We start from the raw sequence: 22,935 nt of genomic DNA, 5'->3' as shown, positions 1-22,935 counted from the left end.
TCTCAATGTCAGCCCGTGTAGTATGACCCTGTGGTCCCTGTGAAGGCTTAGGGCATTAGGGATTCTGACGTGCACTAACGGTGCTATACGCTAGGGAAAGGGATCGCATGGCAGGTGGGTCCAAGCCTACGGGTTGAGCCTCACCGCGTCGCACCATGCGCCCTTTCATCACCGGCTCGGCGTTGCCGCTTACCTTCGATGATGAGGAAGCAGTTGGTTTCGTCCTCGCCGAGCGCGTTCTTGGCCTTGCAGACATACTTTCCGGCGTCCTCCTTCTTGCAGGTGAGGATCTCCAGCGTGACCACGCCGTCCGCGTGGCTCATGTTGTAGTCGAACTTGCTCAGCTCTTTTCCGTCCTTGTACCACTTGATCTGCCAGACATAATGAAAAAGGAGTGGTGTCGGTAGGTGTCGATTTGCGGTTGACGCGGATCGGACGACCGATTTCTGTGGCGTGGTTGAGAAATGTCCTGGAACCTGGTGTCATTTATGTGCAACACCCACACTGAATTTTTTTAAGAGTTGTGCACTGTATGAGCACCTAGGGTTTTGGATCATTTTAAATACAAGTTATAACATCTTGTTTTAATTTTTATGGCCCTTGTGGCTTATACTTTCGGATTAGTGGACATATCTATGGACTCTGAAGGTCTGAAGAATTTGTTATACACAGGCTCAACTTTGCATGCCCCTCATTTACACAAAATTTAGAGAGCCAATTTTTACAACTGAAATTTCCTAAAAAGAAGCGTGTCTCCGAAAATTCTGAACTAAGCAACATACTGCCCTCCACCATCAAAAGTAAAAGACAAACAGTTTTCAGAAAAATTTCGTCATTCTCTTCAGCGTCTTTTTAATGTCCAAGAACACAAGAGTTCACCTCACTGTGGACTAGCACTGCTTTGCTCCATCTCTTACATCGGTACTCCTAGAGATAGCTTTCAGACACTGCTTTAGCTTAGCTTTCAAACGCTGCTTTAGCTCAGCTTTCAAACGCTGCTTTAGCTTAGCTTTCCAACGCTGCCTTAGGTTAGCTTAGCTTCCGAACACTGGTTTAGCTGATTAGCTTTCATACGCTGCCTTAATGCAGTGTTCAAGCGCTGCCTTGGCTGAGCTCTCAGCCGGGATAGGTTAAATTAAGTTTCAGTCCTTCCTTACCTCTGGGTGCGGCTTCCCGGAGAGGCAGCAGAGCAGCTTGACCCCGAGGTTTGTCTGGATGACGCGGGGCCTGAGGTGGAATGTGAAGCAGGGAGCACAGTCCGCTGGCTCCTCGTACGGCTGGTATCGGAGGGGCTCTCTGCGCCGCCTGGAATAACGACGAGCAGAAGCAGACGACAATGAGAAGACGATATAGTCACTCCCAGAGCAAGAGAATAAAACAAAAAGACTGCTTCGCAGCTCACCTGACTGGTTCGTCGAGACGGACCTGTGGAATTGTTATTGGCATGGCTGAGGGGAGAGAGATGAAGACAAGCTCGGGTCAGGCACTTAGGGTAAGGAACTGCCACTTTACGGTCAAAGACCGTCACTTTATGTACAAGAAACCATCACTTCACAGCCGAAGAACTGTCGCTTCATGAACAAAGAACCGTCCTTCTACAGCCCCAGAATTGTCACTTTTTAGACAGGAAACCGTCATTTTATGGCCAGGCTCGTCACTTTGTAAACAAGGAGCTACCATTTTACAATCAAGGAAGAATCAATTTTCAAGCAAAGAATCATCAGATCGTCATTTTACTGTCAAAGTACTGTCGTTTTATGAAAAAATAACTAATTTTATGGTCAAGGAACCATCACTTTATGGACAAGGAACTGTGAGGCATGGTCGAAGAACCGTCACTTACGGTCAAAGAACTGTCACCTGAACGCATATGTTGTAACTGCTCCGTGGCCGTAAAAGCATAATCAGGAAAAAAATGCTTCGTTTGAGGGTGCTTAGAGGGAAAGTTTGTATTTGTGCACAAAGTGTGAAACAAAGGAGAGAACGGTGGAGTATTGTGGTTGGCATACCACTTGGAAGAAGGAAAGCAACCTTGGTTGACTAAGTAAGAATCGGTTGCATGAACAGAGCTATAGTTTTCAGGTACCTCTGCCGAAACAATATAATGGCTCAATGCAACACAGCAGAAAATAACAGAGAAGTTTCAAGCCACAGAACAGTTCATTCTAACGAGCTCTGAGGAAATGCCGTGCAACTTTTCAGAAACTTTCCACAAAATATCGAGCCTTATCAGTAAAATAATTCCAAATGTGGCCGAGCTGGTTGCATGGAATAGAACTTTCTCAAACACACATTTCAAAACAGGTCTTTATAAAAAAAAAAAAAAAGTACAACAAACAAAATATACGGATGTTCCGCCATAGTAGCAGCTGACGGTCAAACAGCCGCGACAAGAATGAGATGTTTAGCCCCGCAATGTTACGGAGGTTTTGCATTCTACAGGCTCCGTCACTGCATACCTTGCACGTTGAGGAAGACTGGCTCCTCCCGGTAGCCGTAGCTGTTCTCTGCACGGATGATGTACTCTCCGCGGTCGTCCAGTCGACAGCGGTTGAGGATGAAGTAGTAGTCGTCGCCTTCGTAGCGCTTCATGTGCTTCACGCTCTGCCGCAGCTCACAGCTGTCTCGGTACCTGGGAGAAGGAAGAACGGGGCTCGCACCACCACTCTTGGTAGACTTCGGAACTTAGATGCACTTGCCACTTTCTTCAACTTGTCAGGAGCAGAAGGCAAGAAGTAGCACACATGTTCTAAGAGATGAGGCTTCCTTCGCTGTGACTAGCTTTAGCTAAGTACTACCTCTAGTGCCCTGCTAAGAAAACAAACTAGAAAACAAGTTTTGTTGCATTAAACACATTTCGGCAAGTACCGGCCAACTACCTGTTTCTCATGGTACATTTGTTTTAAATAAAACGGTTATGTAGAATTGAGGGTATAGCAGTATTTAGAGTTACCCCATACATTACCGTCTTAATAAGATAGACATTATACAAAGTACATCAAGAATAAGTTGGCTGAAAAAATGTCTCTAAAATAAAATCTGCAAAACTTTAACAAAGATGCGAGAACTCAAATAATGGGGATGATAAGATAAAATAATAACATGGTCAGGAGCAAAGGTCTCACCAGCTGACAGTCGCAGGTGCAGATGCAATAACGCGACAGTAGAATTTGGCACTCTGTCCTTCGTAGGTGAAGGCGCTGGTTGGCTTGATGACAAAGCGTGGAACCGCTTGTCTTCGGTCTATGGAACACGGAACAAACGGGGAGAATCAGCAACAAATATAATTTACACAATTTAATGCCATAACTCCATACTTTTCAGCAAACACCATTGAAGGAGGTGTCCTAAAGAAAATTAATGTCATGCCAACTCTCAACTGATGCTCCCAGAAGACTGAATGCTAGTGATAAGAGGACCAACTTCTGGAATGTCTACTCAATTTTGTAGCGCTCCTATTTGAGTAGCTTCAACATCAGATTAGCGAAGCAAAGGGGTTCTTAAAACACATATAGCAAATAGTTCTAAAATTCGCCCGTCACAAATCAAATATTAGCCAAAGATGATAGACTTTGTTTAAACGGTTAAATTGAGATCCCAGAACGTTTTCTGATCAAGGTCCCAACAAAGAAATATGCCTGAATAGTCTTTTAGCTACTAGGACAAGGATGATCTGGTAACTGCCAGATAAACTACAGTTCTCAACGACGAGAACAGGCAGAAGAAAGAACGAGAATAAAAAAACTCACCGAAGTAGAAGTCGTGTATGTTGTACTTCTTGTCGTGCAGCTTTCGCAGAGAGCTGTAGTTGGAGATGTGTCCAATGGGGACGGTGCAGGAGTCCCAGTAATCGCCCTTTTTTGAATTGGAAGGATGGAAAGTAACAGAGTGGCATGTAAGGTCTCCACAAACGCTGGCGGCAAGAGACATTCCACAGGACAGCCAAAAAAGGTGGCAGTGACCGGAACTTACGTATCTCGCCCTGATGTGGTCGCGGAACTTGATGTACCGGTTGTTGGGGATTGGAATGGTTGCGGACTCCTTGATCTCACCCTGGAATGCAAGAGGGAAGGTGTTAAAAAATGTACGCTATATTTTGCATAAGTTTCAACGCTAGTAAAAAGTGGCAGCGAGCGCCTTTTTCCTTTCTGTAGTTTGTTTATATGCATGTAACTGCGCAAAGTTGATATTTCCACAAGGAACACCTTGAGCCAAACAATAAATATGAGGAAAGAGCAAAAAGAAGAATGGACACAAACCTTGAGCCAGTCATGCTCCAGACACTCGTGTGCTGTCATGCGTTTGCTGTGGACGAAGGAAACCAGAGAAATGTCAGAGGGAGCTCTCGCAAAACCTAGTTTCATCATTATATTTGCGATTTCCTTAAAACATCCGAGACTTAATGGAGAAATTCGTCGTCCCTTTTTTTCTTTAACCTTGGTCGCTTCCAAGTTTCTTCACCCAGTCTCGAGTTTTTTATGATATAAAGGTAAAGTTACACCAGCTCGCCTGCACTATCCCTGTTTTATCATTATGTTTGGTCTGAGCAGAAGCAACATGTAGCACCCAAAATAATGCCCGCTTCGTAAGCAGAAAAAGAAATTCTTTGACTCATAAAAACAAAGTATGTTTGCATTAGAGGCAGTAAACGCAAAGTACTAACTCTTTGTTCCTCGTGAGCAGACGACGGATGAAGTCTTTGCCCTCCTCGGAGACGTTGGCAAACGCCTCGTCGTCGAAGTCCCAGTCGCAGGCCTTCACGTTCTTGAGCGTCTCGACGTCGTTGTCGCCCGCAAACGGAGACAGGCCGCTCAGCCTGAAAGTTCGGACAAGACGAGGCTGCAACGACACCGCCGTCGCGTCGCGAGACAACGACGAAAGTCGCGTCACTCACAGCACGTAAGCGAGAACGCCGACGGCCCACATGTCCGTGTAAAACCCGACCGGCTCGCGCTCCACGATCTCCGGCGCCGCAAACTCCGCCGTGCCCGTCGAGATCTTGACCACCTCGTTGGGGTCCAGCTTGGTTGCCAGACCGAAGTCGATCAACTTGACGTTGGTGCTCTTTTTGGTCTGGCACATGATGTTCTCGGGCTGAAAAAAAAACAAAAAAAAAAACGGATAAAAGTCGAATTGAGATCAGAATCGACATGACTGATTTTATAGCGGCAGCTTTGGTAGCGAGGTCTCTCAAATACCCTGCCTCCAGCACAAGCTTCCCACCTTCGACAATAATTGGGCGTCTCTCGAGTTTCCAGCGTGCATGTGCAGCCAAAGCATATAGGAAGTCAGCGAGTGCGTGATGAAGGCATACGAAACAGACATCTTGTCAGCAACAGTACGCCACAAATTTCACTGTTGAACGTACCGTGCCCAAGAGGATTAGTCAAAGCACTCCCCCAAAATGGCGTGGATTGTTTTTGCACATAACCGTACCTTGAGGTCGAGGTGGATGATGTTCTTCTCGTGCATGTGCTTCACGCCCTCGCAGATCTGGCGCATGTAGTTGATGACCTCGGCCTCGGACATCTTGTAGTCTTCGGCAGTGATACGCTCGAACAGCTCTCCTCCGGACATGCTGCAACGACGAGATTCACATGTGCCACCGCGCATCTCGTGGAAAAGGGGACACAGTTCAAACTGCCTGTGACGAGCGCATAGCACTCATTTTAACCGCAACTAAAGCATCATGCACTCTTGTTCTTCCATTCAAATGCATGCACTAAAGGTTTCAAATCCATATTTCTAGTGAAGCAAACAACTCAGCCTCTGTGTCTACAGTAGGATAGGTAGAACCTATAGCAGCAGTGCTGAACAGATGTGATCTTATCCGGTCAATAAGAACCTGTTTAAATAATGTTTACGAACTTGCAAGGAGAGAACTGTTCAGAGGACACCCTGCAAGATGGCAGTTCTGCGATTATACTCCTAGTTAGAAGGCAGAAAACAATCCCCTATGACACTGCTCTTTTCTTCAAGGATGCTCAATACTAGTTTAGCAAAACGTTTTGGAGTCCTACTAATCGATGAAAATGGTAGTCTTTTAAAATGATGAGCCATGAAGCTAAAGGACACTCTGAGAATTTGTTGGTTTGCTGTTTTCATAGTTTTTAAGCATAACGCATCACTCACAATTCATAGATGAGAACCATCTCGTCGTCGTCCTCGAAGGCATCGTGCAACCGGATAAGCTTGGGGTGGTGCAGCTGGTTCATGATGTCGATCTCCTTGCGGATGAGGCCCTTCTCCATCGGGTGGGACACCGGGATGAACTTGGCCGCAAAAATGTGGCCCGTCTTCTTCTCCCGGCATCGGTGCACCACGCCAAAGGCACCGCTGAAGAGAATGCATTGAGGCATTGCTGATGGCGAAAACCTCTCCGTGCTCACTAAATTATGACAAAGTTAGCTGCAAACCCGCTCGGGTTTGTGGGCCCATTTTTGAAGTAAGCAAGAAGAGCCACGGATCCGATTGGAACACGAAACAATGCGTGCGACACCTGTGTGGCACTGAGCTAAGGCGCTGAGTTTGTAGTTGAGATACAACAGCTGCCATTTGCAAATTTTACCTAATTCAAAAATAAATAAAAAAAAAAAATTAGCCTTAGATTATTAGGATTACTGTATCTGCGTGAAAGAACAGTAGAAGCAAGTAAGCTGGAAGAGTTAATAGTGACTAGCTTGCAGCACGTATAAAAAAAGCAAATCTTAAAAGAGCACTGCAAACAAAACAAGCATTTTCTTAGTTTTGTTCCAGAGTCCAAAACTTCACAACTAGACCTCTTGACAAAAGTGGTCTGGATGTGTACAGCGTGACATGACTGTACATGCCACATTCTAGTTGCATTAGAACTCTGAGTGATGCCAGGACAAAACAAATACATGCGTGGTGAACATCTTCCTTTCTGAAGGCGATCAGAAGAAATTTTATCTGTTTTCATTCGTAATATTAGCCTCACAATCTAAACTATGCTGACAGGCTCATTATGTTAAAGTCGCAAAACGCAGGTTTTATTCTGAAGTAACTTACTGAGCAACGAATAATTCTCAAGGTTATTAGAGGACCCTTTTGCTGCGCAATGAAGTAAAAGTACAAGAGAAATCTCGGTGTTGTGCCAGACGTCAAGACTCATAAAATACAGTAGGCTCGTGAAAATGCAGATTGAGATATTTTGTACTCCTGGTTAATTCAAACAAATTTAAAAATTTGGGCTGTCCTGCTACATTTTCAATGTATCTATAAGCAGCTTAATTTGAATGGTGTTTTCGTGTAATTCACACTTTCTGTTCTCGCGGTCCCGTTAAGCGCACCTCTTTCCGAACACCTGTGCACTGCGGAGAAGCAACACCTGCGGAGCTCGCTTCCGCCGGATGTTGCTTCCCCGCTTAATAGTTCATAATAGACAACCTTTTTGCTGGTTGATCAAAGTTAATTTTATTTTGAGGTGTCATGTACTGTCCAAACAGTCCACGATAAGCAACATTTTTAACGGATGAATAAGCTCATGCCATACGTTACACCAATGTTTCATGTGTGGCATGCCTGTTTATGATTAGTAGACCTGTGTAGAGGAAATCATCAAATATCTGCTTTGTACGTGTAGCCCTCCATATAGCAAATTATAATTTTATCTTGCATCACATAAAGATGAATTTTTGACAATTCAAACTTCCGATAATCTAAACAAAATTTGCGGCTTCCTGGAGTTTTAATTAGTGAGAGTACCTATACAGTAGAAAAGATGGCAAGGAGTGACTCACGTTCCGATTTCTTCGAGGATGTCGTAGTAGTCGTAGACGCTAGACGTCTTGATATCGATCGGCTGCGGAATGTACTTGTCGAAATCTTGGACTAAGAAGAGAAAAAAGAAAAATAATTCAGTTTAGAAATGCGCGATAAAGTGTTTTAAGCACACCTAAAAGTGTAACGTGAGTTTTGGAGGCATCGGAATGACTCACCAAATTGGTCGTAATTTGCAATCTTGCCTTCCGATTTTCCTCGTATCTTCTTCCCGTGTTCGTCCACTGGAATGAATAACGACGAGAAGGAGAAAAGTTTAGCCTTTGCTCGATAGTCTTCAAACAATGCAACAGCTTGTAAACCAGTAGGCGATACACCTTTAGCAAAAACAGTCATAACACTATAAACTCACCCATGTAGTTCTTTTTCTTGCGTCTGTCCTTCTCCGAGGCTGCATCAAAACAAACAGGTAGCACGTAAAAAATAAAGCAAACAAATTTTAAAGCAAACTTTAGATGTCAGCAATGCAAATCCTAAAAAAACTATCAGTACAAAATTTATAAAAAAAAAGAAGACATTAAAATGTTGTAAGTTCATCAAAGATGTCTCACGTTTGGTGGTGATCGGTGCGGTGGGTTCGCAGGGTTCACTCCTACCAAAGACGTTCTCGGCATAGACCCGGAACTGGTACTCCTTGGAAGGATTCAAACCCGTGATCTGGTGTGTCGTGAACCTGGACAGAAAGGAAGCAAATCCAGTTGGAAGGTAATTCTAATTAATATACGCGATCCTCATAACCCTTGGCCCAAAAGACCCTCAGAAATCTGCGTAGAGACTCCAATAATCCCCGCGGCAACCAAGTATTTTTCCCCGATAGAGGTAATAGAGTACCTCGAGGTTACTAAAGTGCCCCAACTTGGCCACAATCGCCATTTAACTAACGAAAAACATGGCTTACTTGGGATATTCTCCCCTGTTCCTTATAACTAGTCATAGCTTTATGCTGTGTGCTTGAATGGCGATAATCAACTGGACCAAAAGTAAAAAATCCTGAGGCTCACGTAACAGTTTTCTGTGGCTAATCAACAAGAGCGTGGCAACCAGTTTCCAGATTGGCAGCATATATGAAACAGATTATGCCACATTACAGACAATTGTTCATGGGCAGAGAAATTTGAAAGATGACAATGATGATGATGACATCCAAACCAGCCTGTGTGTAGCTAGCCTTAACCTCGCCAGAACAATAACAATTACGATTCTAGGTACTTGGCATGGCACAAGCGTCGTTTTGCCAGTATATCGAAGGATGCCTTGCAGTTACTGCCGGGCACTACTTCGAAACTTTGCCGGAGGGTGTCGAGGGGCGTCACCTGGTGTTGCCGCAGCGAACCCAGGTGGTGAGTGGGCTCTCTCGCTTCTCGATCATGTAGTTCGTGATGTGGCTGCCGCCGTCCCACAGCGGCGGTTTCCACGACAACAAGCAGTTGTCGTCGTTGATGTTCTCCACCACTGGGTGCCTCGGAGGGTCGGGTTTGTCTTTAGGAAGAAAAAAAGACAAATATGGTTCTAGTTTAGATTATCTGATTATCGTTCGCCCGTGATTTCAAAATGTGCAACTTGGCCTTGAGCCACGAAATAAGCTACGCTTTGAAGTAGCGACACTTTCCATCTTGGTGCTTGAAATCATTGTTCCCAGAATTGTTTAAAGCTTTATCTGAAATCACCAGGTAGCACTTTTCCTTCCTACAAAAATGTTAAAACAGTATGTGACAGAGGAATACAATATTGTCTCAGCTTTCTAACAAAGCATCTAAACCTCAGGAAGTTGCATTTTTGGATTGAAACCATTGCTGATCATGCCAGTTGTGCACTGGGTGACAAAACGGCGGTGCGCACAAATCAGTAGGGTAACGGAGTGTAGGTATTCTGCAGCATTGCGTATGCAGTGGCTCTAATCTGACCTAACATGCCATCTGAATTTAAATGTCACGATTCGAAGTTGATTTAACGTAACACACAAACTCAAAAACTTACTCCGACTGTCGTGCTGTTAATATCAAATCAAAGAAATGTAGTGCTGTCGACAGTGGGTTCGGGAATTGTGGTGCTGTCAATATCGGATTCAGAAAATGTAGTGCTGTCCGTGTCGGAATTAGGGAACATAGTGCTGTGGATTTTAGATCCAGATTCAGAAAATATTGAGCCCTTGGTATCGGATTCAGTAAATGTACTGCTGTCAACACTGTAGTATTCAAAAAATACTCTGCTGCAAATATCAGATTCAAGAAATGTAGTGCAGTCAATATCTGATTCACAAAATGTAGTGCTGTCAATATCGGAATCAGAACATGTAGTGCTGTCGATATCGCATAAAAAAAAATATTGTGCTCTTGGTATCGAATTCAGTAAATCTAGTGCTGTCAATATTGGATTCAGAAAATATCATACTGTTGATATCTGATTCAAGAAATTTAGTGCTGTTGATATCATTTCAGAGAATATAGTGCCCTTTTGATATCGAAATTAGAGAATATAGTGCTGTTGATATCAATCCAGAAAATATTGCGCTCTAGGTGTGCAATTCAGAAAATGTAGTGCTGTCAATATTGAATCCAGAAAATACTGTGCTGTTGATATCCGATTCAAGAAATGTAGTGCTGTCAATATCAAATTCAGAAAATGTAGTGCTGTTGGTATCTATTCAGAAAATATTGTGCTCTCAATATCCGATTCAGAAAATGTAGTGCTGTAGATACTGGATTTAAAAAATATATTGTGCTCTTGATATTAGATTAAGAAATATTATGCTGTCAATAACTAATTCAGGAAATGTAGTGCTGAAGATATTGGATTCAGAAAATATTGTGCTTATTGGATTCAGAAAATATTATACTGTCAATATTGTATTCAGGAAATGTAGTGCTGTTGATATTTTTTTTCAGAAAATATCATGCTTTTGATATTGTATTCAGAACATATTACCTATGCTGTTAAAATTGGATTCCGAAAATATTATGCTGTTAATATTGGATTCAGGAAATGTCATGCTGCGGGTATTGCATTTGGCAAGTCTTTGAGCGGGTCGGTACTTACCGCTAATCTGGACCTTGATGATGGCGGAGTCCGTGCCAAGCTCGTTCTCAGCGACCAGGCGGTACGGCCCGCTGTCCGTCTTGTTGACGTCGCGAATGGTGAGCACAGCGTGGCGTTCGCCCGTCTGGATGTCGAAGTGGCTGCCGCTTTCGATCTCCTCGCCTTCCTTGAACCACTTGATGCGCGGCTTCGGGAAGCCCGTAAACGGGATCTTGAGGACCACATTCTCGCCCTTCTCAAAGCAGGCCAGTTCGCGGAAGCGCGGAGGCACATTGATGTGCGGCGCAGCTGCAAGAAGGATATCACAAAGAACGGGGGTACAGCAACTTTACAATGAAAGCGAGAGACTAGACTTCTATCGCCTGCTCGGGCCACTTGGACAACAAAGAACTTGCAGTCCGTTTTGGTCGTCCTTCGCACAATGCTCATACTTATATGTTATTGTTAACGTCGGTACCACCATGTTTAAACTGTACACTAAAGCTTATCGTGTGACCTGGTCCCATAATGCAGCATGTGACACCACAGGCCACGTCCGATGACGTCATGCAACGAAACGTGATATAACATGACCGGTCGTGCGATATGGCCACGCGATGCTGTTAACATCCCTTCCACGTAGCTTTTTCGTGTCAGCCTTTCCAGCATAGTCTTTACTATAACATGTTCTATGTTAAAAGTTTAATCAGTCAAGTTTAACTAAATGACTTTTAAGCACGTCAGTTACACGGTGTCGAATAAACGAGACATGACGGTGGTTCCTTACGAAGACGTTCCCCCTAACATGGTGCATAGTCGGCAGCGCTCGTTCTAATACCACAACTAGACTAGTTCACGAGACATACTAAAAAGCGACATGGGTGACAGGTGTGGCAAAAGTAAAGCAAGGAGAGAGCACAAGTCGCTCGCTTGCTCAGGGTCGTGAGCAAGGAAGCGCCCGACTCACTCTTAATAAGGAGCTCGGCTCTGGACGTCCGTGCACCACCCTTGTTGACGGCGCGGCAGGCGTACTCGTCGGCGTCCTCGCCGAAGATGTCGGAGATGATGAGCGTACACACGTCGCCCTCGCGCGTGATGCTGTACTTGAGGCTTTCGTGCAGCTCGCGCATCCCCTTGTACCTAAGCAGACGAGAGGAAGCCTCAGGTGACGCTGACAGGATGCCCCACGAGTAAGACAAAACAACAAACGAGAACGAAAGAAGTTGGGGTGTTCTTTGAAGGAACTATGCTGAGGATTTGTCAGAGTTCAGTTTCCAAGTTTTGCCCCCCTATTCGCGACTCCAGCGACCTATAGGGGGCGCCACCACCAAACAAACATGGCGGCTGAGTCCAGGTCGCGGCGGCTCGGCCGGGCCGCCTGAACAGGTGGCGCGTTCAATTTAACAGATTTTCTTTTGTTTAATGCCCAATTATATAGGTATTTGAACTGAGACGGTTAAGTGTAGCCGGTGCAGATAAACTTGCAAAGAATAGTTTTGTTTTGCCGGTGTTTTTTTGTTCTTTTCGTTTCAAACTTTCGTTTCGGAGATTTCGTTCAAAACCGAAACTATGGGCTCCGGAGAGATGGTAATATGCTAATCCGTTTTGATCATCTAAGGAAAGCGGCGATGACTACAGAATTGTTCCACAAAGAGTAACTTTTCAGCTAACTCGCATGCCTCGACCATGCGACTTATCTGTCCGCGAAATCGAGCTTTTGTGCGTATCCGCGTTTCCGAAACAGCTCCAGTCGTCTGCTCGGCCAACAACACAGGCTGCAGGAAAATTACGAAAATTAAGCGAGCGCTTTTTGAGCCAAGGACCATGTTAAACCGCCGGCGCCCCACTAAGCAGCTGATACTCGTATTTCAATTCAGGTTTTAGTAGCAACCGAGAAGTCATTTTGACGAGCGGGTTATGCATTATATTATGTACTATGTCCCACTAAAGCGATATTAGTATATCCTTCGGGTTGAAACATGAGCTTAGTTGACTAGCCATTAGGTGAGATGCTGAATAAAAGTATATTTGACAGACGGAGACATACCACTTAAACTTAGCCAAATCGTTCTATAGCCGGCAGCACGGAGACAAACTGAAGAGAGTCTTCACTGAAGATCCACGCAGAACCTCTCTGCATTGAACTATGCTTCGAATCCTGAACGGAGAAAATTAGTATTTTTTTGTGGCCGGTCAACCTGACCAATGTAGACGTATAGTGCTGCTGGCTTCGACGTCCTCGTAATATAAATATTGGAGGCGCGATAGGTCAAAATGCCGTGACAGCATCTAACGTTGCGAGACTTGTCTCCCACCTTTTGAAAACAGATAATTTCCCTCATTCATCATTTGCAGCGAGCAAGTTTTCCTGAATCAAGCAATTGCGAAATCAGCCCAACTCCTTCAGTGTGGTCCAGAGGTTTTTTCGGCGAAAAGCAGCCAAAATGAATAGCCAACGCACCGACCGGCGTGGGTGGCTCGAACTTGAAGCTAACCGAGCACAACCAAACTCAAGAAAAGCAGCTATCGAACCTTCCCATTCACTTGACTGCAACATTGATGTTCCCTCCAGTATCAGTTACCAAGCAGCCGTCACTTTGAATGTGATTCGAGACAGACAAGAATCAAAAAGTTTTTCCGTGATTCCTCCCCATCCAAGAAATCGAAAGCACGCGACCGTGTGCTGCGGAGTAAACGGGCTTTAAAACACGTAATAGAAGAAAACAATCTACTGAGGTTTCACCACACTAATGATCACCCAGGCAAACTTAAGAAATATTAGGACCTTCGTCAAATTACATTGTTCGCCACCGCGCCGAACAAACGTCTCCGCGAAAGCCACCAGAGACGCCGAGGGGCGCGGCGCGACCTGGACCGGCTGGTTCCCGGTTTTCCCGCTTGGCGGCGTCCGTTTTGCTGGAGTCGCGAATTCTGGCGCTAATCGACAATGAATTGGGTAAAACTGCAATGCGTGAAAATATCGGTAACGATAACAGTAGCTGTGTTTTGGGTTCTAATCTTGTACTGCTTGCAGGTTGAAGTAACTTTTAATCCGTGTTCTGGGCATCTATTCGCACAATTCGTAAGACGAGATTGAGCACGTTTTGATAGAGGGGAATCCTAAAAACTATATGTTAAGGACTAAAGAAACCAGACGAAAGAGAGTGTTTGAATTAAAGTCGTGCATCTATGCATATGTCAGTTAAGCTTGAATTGTTGCATAAACAGAAGAAACCGTTTACTTAAAAGTGGGGCAACTGTGACAAATTGGACGTTCCATGAACTCCTAGAGGTTTAATACATATTTGTCGGAAAGCTGCTTGGTTGGGTGAAAATTGAAGTCCAAAAATATAGCTCCAATAAAATCTTCAAAAAAAACCTAATATTTAAAAAAAAAAATTAATTTTTTTAAATTTTGCATTTTGAATTTTTTATTTTGAAGATGAAGAGGTTAGGAGCTGCTTCTGCTGCTCCGCATGCTTTCAGTTACCCTTGAAGAACAAACCGAGCTGATTTCGAAACGGCGGGTTTCCTTTCAAGATTTGGTTGGAGCCATATTTTTTGGACTTTACTCCCAAATGTATTTTGGGGCAACAGTTACTGCAACTGTTGCCTCAACTGCAGCTCTACTTTCAGCGAGAGTTGCTGCTAGCACAGCAACTGTCCGCACAAACGACTCACCAACTGATTTCTGGCGAGGGGTTGCCAACCACCTTGCAGGAGAACTGGGCACTCTTGTTCTCAATGCCCATCGCCGGCTTGAGGGGCGTGATGAACTCCGGAGGTGTCGCCGCTGCATGTCAAAACAAATTTTAGAACGGATAAAAAGTTAAAAACGAATGGTAATGCACCCCAGTCAACAACAATCAAATTTCTGCTGAAAACTGAACTCCTGTTAATTGGCCCGTGGTCAACGAACAGCATTATTTAGACACGCACGGCCTAATGCAGATCAATAAACTTAACTTTACTGCAGTAAGTGAGCTTTCTAAGGTAAAGTTAAGTTAACTCAAACAAAAAAAGAGTTCTGCTATGCACTCGAGATTCTCACTCCGTCGCTCGCGCAGAAAGAAGCGAAACCGAGTTGCACCGCCGTCTCACCGTTGGGGTCCTTGATCTTGACCTGGGAGGAGTTGGAGGAAGGCGGACCCTGCCCGGCTTCGTTGACCGCGAAGACGCGGAACTCATACTGGCGGTCCTCGATGAGGTTGGAGATGTTGATTTGGGCCGGCAGGCAGAGGTGCGCGGGGTTCACCCGCTGCCAGGCCTGGGTGCCCACCTCCCGCTTGTCCACCCAGTAGCCCAGGATGCGGGCCCCGCCGTCCGACGAGGGCTTCTCCCACGACAGGTTCACAAAGTCGCCGCCCACTTCCGTCACCACGGGGATGCCGGGTGCAGAGGGCGGATCTAGAGCGGATTGGAGACGTGTCGAGTTAGTGGCGACGAAGTGGCGAAGGCTAGCTTAGCTTCCACGGTGAAGTAGCCCTGCACTGCTCCGCAAGCAGGTCTTTTGCATCTTGCACCGCATTTTCATGTGCTTGTGCAAAATGCCATGACAGTGCTGCGAAAACCATGCTAGCCTTGAGAAAGTATGAGAAAGTTGATGCCGAGTATAGTTGAAGAATGAAAACGAAGAGGGTATATCAGCTGCCTGCTTCCAATGTATTCTCTTTGAGAAAACTTTGAAGTCAGGTAACGTCCAAACAAACAACTTCATTACTATGGATCCAGGAAGATAATAAAAAAAGTCGCCCCTTTGCCGCACTAGCGTGGCAAAGCCAGTGATAACGCAGAATGTGATGTGTTAGCGTGGAGGAGCTGTGTAGACATCTGTAGAGCGAACGGCGTGGAGCGGCCCTGTGTCGTACAAAGTGAGTGCTTCATGGATGTCTTGCTTGTGGGATCTCATGCGGTTGGAATATGAATGTGACTTTCTCGAAGCCTGCTGGAGTGTGAGATGCAGTAGACTGAGCGTGCGGGAAACAGCAATTGGATCGCAACAGCACCGAGCAGAGCCCCAGCACCAGCTCGCGGCAAAAGAAGACCAAACACTTGTGGCAATGCGAGTACAGTTAAACCTCGATGCAACGAAGTCGGTAAAATTCGCAATTTACTTCGTTACATTGAAATTTCGCTAAATCGAAATTTGGCTTTAGCATGCGAAAAAAAAATTCCGAAACGTTTTACGGGTATGAAAACTCACCGAAAATGACATTTATTTAGGGGCAAAGTAGTCCGCGAGTTTTGCTTGCGCCTCGTACGACAGTAGCAGCGGCGTCATACGGCGTTCGCCCAGAGCGCTTGCACGGCATCTTGCTGCCCATGCGACGCCGTGTACCTCCTCAGTACGTCCATTGCGTCGAGCACTTCCCGAGTGCTCGTGATCTCGGCAGTTTCTTCAGGATGGCGTCCAAAACGTTTGCTTTCTCATCCAAAGAAAGAACTTTACGTTTCCTTATGGCAGCGAGCACGTGAGTGAACCGCCCGGTTAAAAAATAAAGCTGTTTAGTTTAGGCGGTGCCAATGTTTCCAACCTACACAGCACTCTTGACCGCACAGTTTACTTGCCCCAGCTTGCCCCCTTGCGCCCACAGTGTGCTTGCGCCTTTGCTTTACATCACGCTCGCAAGACGATAATCGGTCTTCTCGGTCTTCTCCTAGATGGCACTGCCCGTGCGGTCGCGCGGTCGCGCCATCACGTCGCTCCCCCGCTGAAGTTGGCTCCCGCGGTACAGTGGACTATGATGATCAGTGAATGTCAGTGGTGATGCTGTTATGCCGTGTTAACTTTTTGCTTGGCATTTTCTGGCCACTCCCGCGGAATCCGCTTTGCCGCATGCCTCGCCGGCGCTACCGGCGCCGCATCCTCGGGCAGCCTAGGAACGTTGGAAGGCCTGTCCCCGTGAAGTACCCTATCAAGCGCTCGCGTTTGCGCATAATTTTTTTTTTAACCACAATTTTTTTGCGAAGTTGTTTTTTAGAGTTGATTTATTTATTGCCTTCTATGACAATGGCGCTTCGTTATATTGAAATAGCAGAAAAATAGACTTCGTTATATTGAGACTAAAAATCCATGGGGTCTATGGGCAAGAAATTGTGAAAAATAAAATACTTCGTTAAATCGAGGATTTTGTTACATTGAAGTTCGTTATATCGAGGTTCGACTGTATCTGCTTTCTTTTCTCTTCTTTTCTGCCGCTCATTCACGCTCTAGCGCCGCTGCATATCTGAACACGTGAACAAGGAGGTTTGGCTGGCACTGGTGTCCAATCAGCGAGCAGACGAGTGCTGCGTCAGCGTTCAGCTAGCAGTCGGCCCGTCGACTTTCGCCGTAGGCACCTAACCAGACATGGTTAGGTGCCAGCCATATAACGGTGCCAGCCATATAATTACACGCACATTCATTCGACCAAACGCAATAAAATGTGGCAGCTTTACAGGAGTGTCGTTAGTGACAACAATTAGGAAAGGACATGGTACAGTGATGAAATGTTGTAATATGCCGTGCACACGTTGAAGACAATGTCAAGGATGGCATCCAAGATGATGTTGAGGACGACGTCAAGGACGGCGTATAGGACAACGTCGAGGATGACCTCTAGAATAACGTTGAAGACGGCGTCAAGGACGACTTCAAGAATGTCAGGGACGGCGTCCAGGACAATGTCAAGGACGACCTCTAGGACGATTTCAAGAGCGCCGTCTAGGACGACATCAAGGACAACATAGAGGATGACATCCTAGAGGACGATGTCAACAACGATGTCTAGGACGACCTCAAGCATGACCTCTAGGATGACCTCAGGTACAATCTCAAGGACAACTTTTACGATGACGTTGAGGACAATATCAAGGACATGAGGTCACGTCAGCTTCAGCCACTGGTGCTTACGAGCTTACGCGACCAGCGGTTACGCGAATGGGGCTTACGCAACCAGGGCTTATGCGACCTTGATTCATGACTTAAAGCTTCAGCCACGGGCGTTTCATGACCTTGAGGACATGACCTCGAGGACATAGCCTTGAGCATGGTTAGTCCTATAAAGCTACAACTTTGAAAGGCAAGACAGAAACTTCCAACTAGCAACGACGACAGTTTGAAGTGTGAGCAGTCTGACTCACCGAATGGCAGCTTGGCGATGATAGGGTTGGTGCCTTCGAGTGGTGCGCTCTGCCCATTCTCGTTGACTGCCATCACGCGGAACAGGTATTCTCCGTTTTCGGTCAAGCCTTGCACCGTGACTGTCGTGTCCTGGAAGACGCCAAAGGAAGGACCCGTGTTCACAAACACATGAGGCAAGGTTTTACATGAGGTTGTTCCCAAAACTCTGGGTGACCCTGGGCTCCCAAGCACCAAAGCAAGCAAAAACCATCTCTGGACCTGTAATAGCTGCTGCATAAATGTACAATACAACCTTTAACCTTAATATAACAAAACAGTTTTAAAGTAGACCATTTGAGTCTAGCCATATTTTTTATGTCTTTCTTTAGTCGAATGAATACAAAACAAGAAGAATCTGTGCCCATGGGTTCCTTGTCCTAGTACTTTGCTACAGTGAAACTAGTACACAGAGCAGAAAACACCCTTCATTTGGTGCTTTTCTGCGGTGCACCCACGCAAAGGAGAAGCACTCCTCCGAAGTGGGAAAGGGGGATGCACATCATCTGTCAGTGTTTCCATACGCTACCCTTTAAAACAAATAAATCAAATAGCAGATGTTAAAGAACATATATGGTGGTAACCTAGAACAGACTATACCGCAACATAACTTTAGGCAAGACGCTCTATGCCAGGGGTGGCCGGGCTGACCCGGCCTAAGAGCTGCAAACAAAACCATGTAATTTCCAAGAGCAGCGTGGAAGAGGAAAGGCAGAAAGCGGGGGGAGGGGAAGGCAACTTTTATCCGGACAAATAAATGAAACTTGAACTAATCCAGACCTATCCAAGTCAAAAACAGTCTAATTGTATGTAAGATAGCAGTAGCAAAAGACTACCAACCTTTCTTCCAATTTAAAACATGTTCCATTTCTCTTTTTGGGGAAGTGCTCGTATGACTGGAAGGGAGGAGGGTTAGGTCTACTAGGGAGCTGCGAGCTGTACTTTAATCCGCAAAGAGCCACATGCGGCTCGTGAGCCGTAGCTTGGCCACCCCTGCTCTATGCTATAGTCATAGAGAGCTTGCCTATTACGTTCACACTTTGTGCTTGGGCCTTCCTATCGGTGAATGCTGCAATTTCATTGGCTGCGGAGGGATGAAAACATGCCCGAAACACGCTCCATCCTGCGTTTCGTACGCTCACAGTGACTCTAGGGCCACGTTCCAAAATTTACTCAATCACACTCCAGGGTAAAGGTTCTGTACCTCAGAACTTACCCACGTTCAGCGTTGCCCTATCTGTCTTGTCAGGCGACACAATCCGCCAGAGCGACTCGGATCAATTAGACTAAGATTTAAGACGCAACCCTAGGTCTGTCCCCAGAAGTTGCCAGGGAGGCACAGTAGTTGCGGAGAAAGTGTGCTCACCCGGCAGTAGGTGCACGCCACGACCCACTGGTTGTGGGTGGTCTCCCGGCGCTCCACGACGTAGTGGGTGATCTTGCACCCTCCGTCGTACTTGGGCGGATGCCAGTGGAGCTTGCACGTGTGCTGGGTGATCTCCGACACCTCCAACGGTCCGATGGGCGGTCCGGGGAGGCCTTGGCACAAACACCCCACCACGTTACGTTCAGACACCCTCGCGGTGAAACGCTCGTGGTGATGATGAAACACGTGAAGATGATGCTAGAACTCACACGTGCAGACATCATTATATATTTCTTTTCCCTCTCCCCTAACCCCAGTGCAGAGTAGTCAGCTAGTACAAATACCTAGGCTAACCTTTCCGTCGTTCTGTCGTCGACACCAATTAATTAATCGAACCTCCTCAATCCCCTAGGCTTCTCCAAAGCTTGAAGTCATAGCCACAGTGACTTCCACATACACAAACTGCAATACGACAGACCCATTATACATTTTACTCTACTGCTTAGTTTGTTCTATCAAGTGCTAAATGTGACTCACCCATATTTCAGGTTTATTTTGGACATAACATAGAGGCAACTTTTACTCGCCAGACAATAAATGTGACAACTCTATCTAACCATAAAACAAGTTCTACATGTGCTGCTGGAACATAGTCTGAAGCTACTCAAGTTTTTTTGGGTAGACATATTATCAATCCGAACAAGGGCCGTCATATGGGGAAGAAACATGTCTAAAACTGTCTGCAGACCGTCTTTTCAGTGACGCAGTATTAGCGGTGTAACTGCGGCTTTCGAGGACAGAAATGCGACGGAGACTCACCGGTGACGTAGAGCGTAAACTGGGCGTCGGCCGAGCCGCTGTCGTTCTTCAGGCTGATCTGGTACTTGCCCTCGTCGGACTTGTCCGCCTCGCGGAAGTACACAATGACGTAGTCGTCGAAGACCGTGTACTTCATGCGCTCGCTCTCGGGCACCTCCAGGCCTCCCTTGAACAGGGACACCTCCATCGGGGTGGAGCCCGTGAAGTAGACCTTCACCTTCCCATTGTCCTTCTCCGGAATGTACACTTCGTTGGGGCAGCGGACGATCACAGGTGGCGCTAGAGAGAGAGAGTGGCATCGCCGATCGCAAACATTTTCCGTTTATGGTAACTTTATCCAACCACAAGGGAATTCTTACCAATTTTTATTGATGTTAAGGTTTCTGAATGCTAAAAACTACTTTATTATATTAGGCTCAATATTCCGCAAATTCTGCAAGGTGTAGGTTTTGGGAATATTTTGCCGGCACAAAATTTTGCAATGGTGGATGTTCCATCCACCATTGCAAAATTTTGTGCCCGCAAAATATTCCCAAAACCTACACTGCTCTGCATTCATTACCGTGCGGTAATAAATTTGCATTTTGCATTATCAATTTTCTGCAATAATTTTCGAGTAACAAAATTTGCAAAAATCAGGTCGTTTACAGTAGCTTAATGTACATAAATAATGCTGGGTGATTTATTTGATACGGCCAAACTACATAATCAAAGAGAATTAATGGCAGGGGTACATTCTCATATGCAGTCAGTCATTTGGTTGTAAGTGCATGAGAAAACAGCCATGTAATGAAGCTAATTTTGATACTTTTATACATATACCGTATGTCATATTTATCTATGGAAGCTTACAATTATGACCCTGTCCCTCTGCGATACAATGCTGTGATAAAGCTGTCTAAAAAGTTATCACTTTCGTAAAACAATGCAAGAATGGAGCAAAAAAAAAATGCAGCATGAAATATTTTAAAGTTTTCTTGTGGCACATAACGCAAGAGCTGTTTTTTCTCTTTTTTGCACTATACATTTAAAAAAACAAAATTAAAATCTTTAAAAAACATTGATTTGGTATAATAACATTGTACCAAAATGAATGTTAACATAATTCGGATACATCTATCAAGCCCCCTAAAAGCAACCGTAGATGTTCAGCTGAATGCCAAAAAGCTCAAATTCAATTGCTATTCATAAAAAGAAAGAAAAAAAAAAAAGAAGAATGTAGGATTATGTGGTGAAAGGCTTTTGGACTCACCAGCGATGCGGATGTCCGCTGAACACCTGACCGAACCCAGCGGGTTGCTGACTTCGCACGTGTACTCTCCCTCGTCGCCATCCTCGATTTCGCTGAAGATGAGCTGGTAGACGCCTTCTTCCGGTTTCTCTACAGCCCTGACCCTCGTTCCAAGGCGGATGTCTCTGCCATTCTTCAGCCTGGCATTTGTCAATATGCAGCACATTAGACTAGTCAGTGGAAATTAAAGAAAGGTCAGTTTTAAGCCAACTTACGACATGATCGTTGTTCCTGAGAAGCATGAGCAAACACGGGCAATATTAAAAATGCATTCTCTTCAGTAGCATTCAGTCTAGAAGTTGACATAATATTAATCACCTCGGCCAGTTTTCCGACGAAGGGGAAGAAAGCACAATTGAAATGCAGAGTGTGTACCATTTAGAAGACAATGGGAGTGTCTAAAAGTACCACATTCTTTCAAGAACATGACATTTACATAAGACAAAATTCTTCCCCGTTTGTATACCAATGACTGCATTACACTGTGTGACGCAGTTAGCATGAACACGGCACCGGTGCTTTTTTGTGTTTTGCTTATTCAGGAGCGCCAAAGTTTACCGCTTAGGTTGGTTTCATGACTGTGGTGTTTACACAACGTTAGTACTTTTGATTAATGTGTTTCACTTCTACGAGCAAATTGTAAGAAACCGGCGATAGTTTGCTTGTGCCATAATATAGTGCTCTACAATCATATAAGGTAAGAGAGGGAGGGGGGTGAATTTCAATGAGGACCCTTAAACTGCAGTAATGGAACTGTTTGCATATCTTCAGTGGACAGTACAGATGGGACGAACAGGTTGTCGGGGCGAATTTCGAAGCAAGTTGAACAGAAATAGGCAAAAGCTAGGCAACACGGTCAACTACACTGTTTCTAGAGTATTATCGAGTCGTATAGAGATCTGCTCCGCTTTAAAGCCAAAAACACATGGCCACAATGCTCACCATCTGGATGTGGGTACTGGCTTTCCGATGGCTTCACACTCCAGGATCACCTGCTTCTTCATGCTCACATTCTTGTTGAACAAGCGACGTACAAACTCAGGCTTGACTCCGTCTGCAAGGTGGGCCAATAAAAGAGAAACAAATGCCAGAAATTAGGTTCACACAAAGAAAGTTCAGAGGCAGCAGACAAGACCGAGCCAACAATGGCACCTGGGTGGTGTGAATGGTCTAATGCCGCATCAATGACTCTAGTCTGTTGCCAATATTCATTAGCTCTACAGTGAATGACAGGTTAAGAATCTAATAGAAGTTCTGCCGCAAGCGTGCGGTCGCTGCCTTTATTTGGGATTTTGATGCATTTCTGATGAAATTTTATCAAAGGCGGAAACCTGTCACCACTATAGGTTCATAATTAAGCAAATATATAGAAACAACATTAGACCAATGCTGATACAACTGATTTCTACAGTCAGTTACACATTCAACTGGGTACACAACCTTGTTGACAATATGTATGTGCTTGCTCTAGTTGTCTGTAGGCTG

General features: G+C 45.2%; 1 protein-coding gene across 1 annotated transcript in view; it reads right to left on the bottom strand.

Annotated features, from left to right (window-relative positions):
• Positions 1–22,935, bottom strand: part of LOC115311742 (twitchin) — a 224,392-nt gene that overhangs the window by 9,268 nt on the left and 192,189 nt on the right. The window contains exons 104-129 of the mRNA XM_042289324.1: positions 22,393–22,504; positions 21,412–21,590; positions 20,160–20,438; positions 19,341–19,513; positions 17,938–18,067; positions 14,917–15,222; positions 14,497–14,608; positions 11,783–11,955; positions 10,837–11,124; positions 9,114–9,279; positions 8,352–8,473; positions 8,153–8,191; positions 7,959–8,024; positions 7,761–7,851; positions 6,133–6,336; positions 5,437–5,578; positions 4,895–5,094; positions 4,664–4,816; positions 4,260–4,305; positions 3,973–4,053; positions 3,750–3,855; positions 3,126–3,243; positions 2,460–2,632; positions 1,403–1,448; positions 1,158–1,305; positions 194–371 (exon numbers count right to left, since the gene is read on the bottom strand). Coding sequence (XP_042145258.1) covers positions 194–371; positions 1,158–1,305; positions 1,403–1,448; positions 2,460–2,632; positions 3,126–3,243; positions 3,750–3,855; positions 3,973–4,053; positions 4,260–4,305; positions 4,664–4,816; positions 4,895–5,094; positions 5,437–5,578; positions 6,133–6,336; positions 7,761–7,851; positions 7,959–8,024; positions 8,153–8,191; positions 8,352–8,473; positions 9,114–9,279; positions 10,837–11,124; positions 11,783–11,955; positions 14,497–14,608; positions 14,917–15,222; positions 17,938–18,067; positions 19,341–19,513; positions 20,160–20,438; positions 21,412–21,590; positions 22,393–22,504 — 3,831 coding nt within the window. The remainder of the gene's footprint in view (positions 1–193; positions 372–1,157; positions 1,306–1,402; positions 1,449–2,459; positions 2,633–3,125; positions 3,244–3,749; positions 3,856–3,972; positions 4,054–4,259; positions 4,306–4,663; positions 4,817–4,894; positions 5,095–5,436; positions 5,579–6,132; positions 6,337–7,760; positions 7,852–7,958; positions 8,025–8,152; positions 8,192–8,351; positions 8,474–9,113; positions 9,280–10,836; positions 11,125–11,782; positions 11,956–14,496; positions 14,609–14,916; positions 15,223–17,937; positions 18,068–19,340; positions 19,514–20,159; positions 20,439–21,411; positions 21,591–22,392; positions 22,505–22,935) is intronic.

This window comes from Ixodes scapularis, unplaced genomic scaffold, assembly GCF_016920785.2.
Source record: "Ixodes scapularis isolate PalLabHiFi unplaced genomic scaffold, ASM1692078v2 PGA_scaffold12__126_contigs__length_90152505, whole genome shotgun sequence".
Classification (NCBI taxonomy): Eukaryota; Metazoa; Arthropoda; class Arachnida; order Ixodida; family Ixodidae; genus Ixodes; species Ixodes scapularis.
The sequence above is the reverse complement of the archived record's forward strand: the minus strand, read 5'-3'. Positions and strand labels throughout refer to the sequence as shown.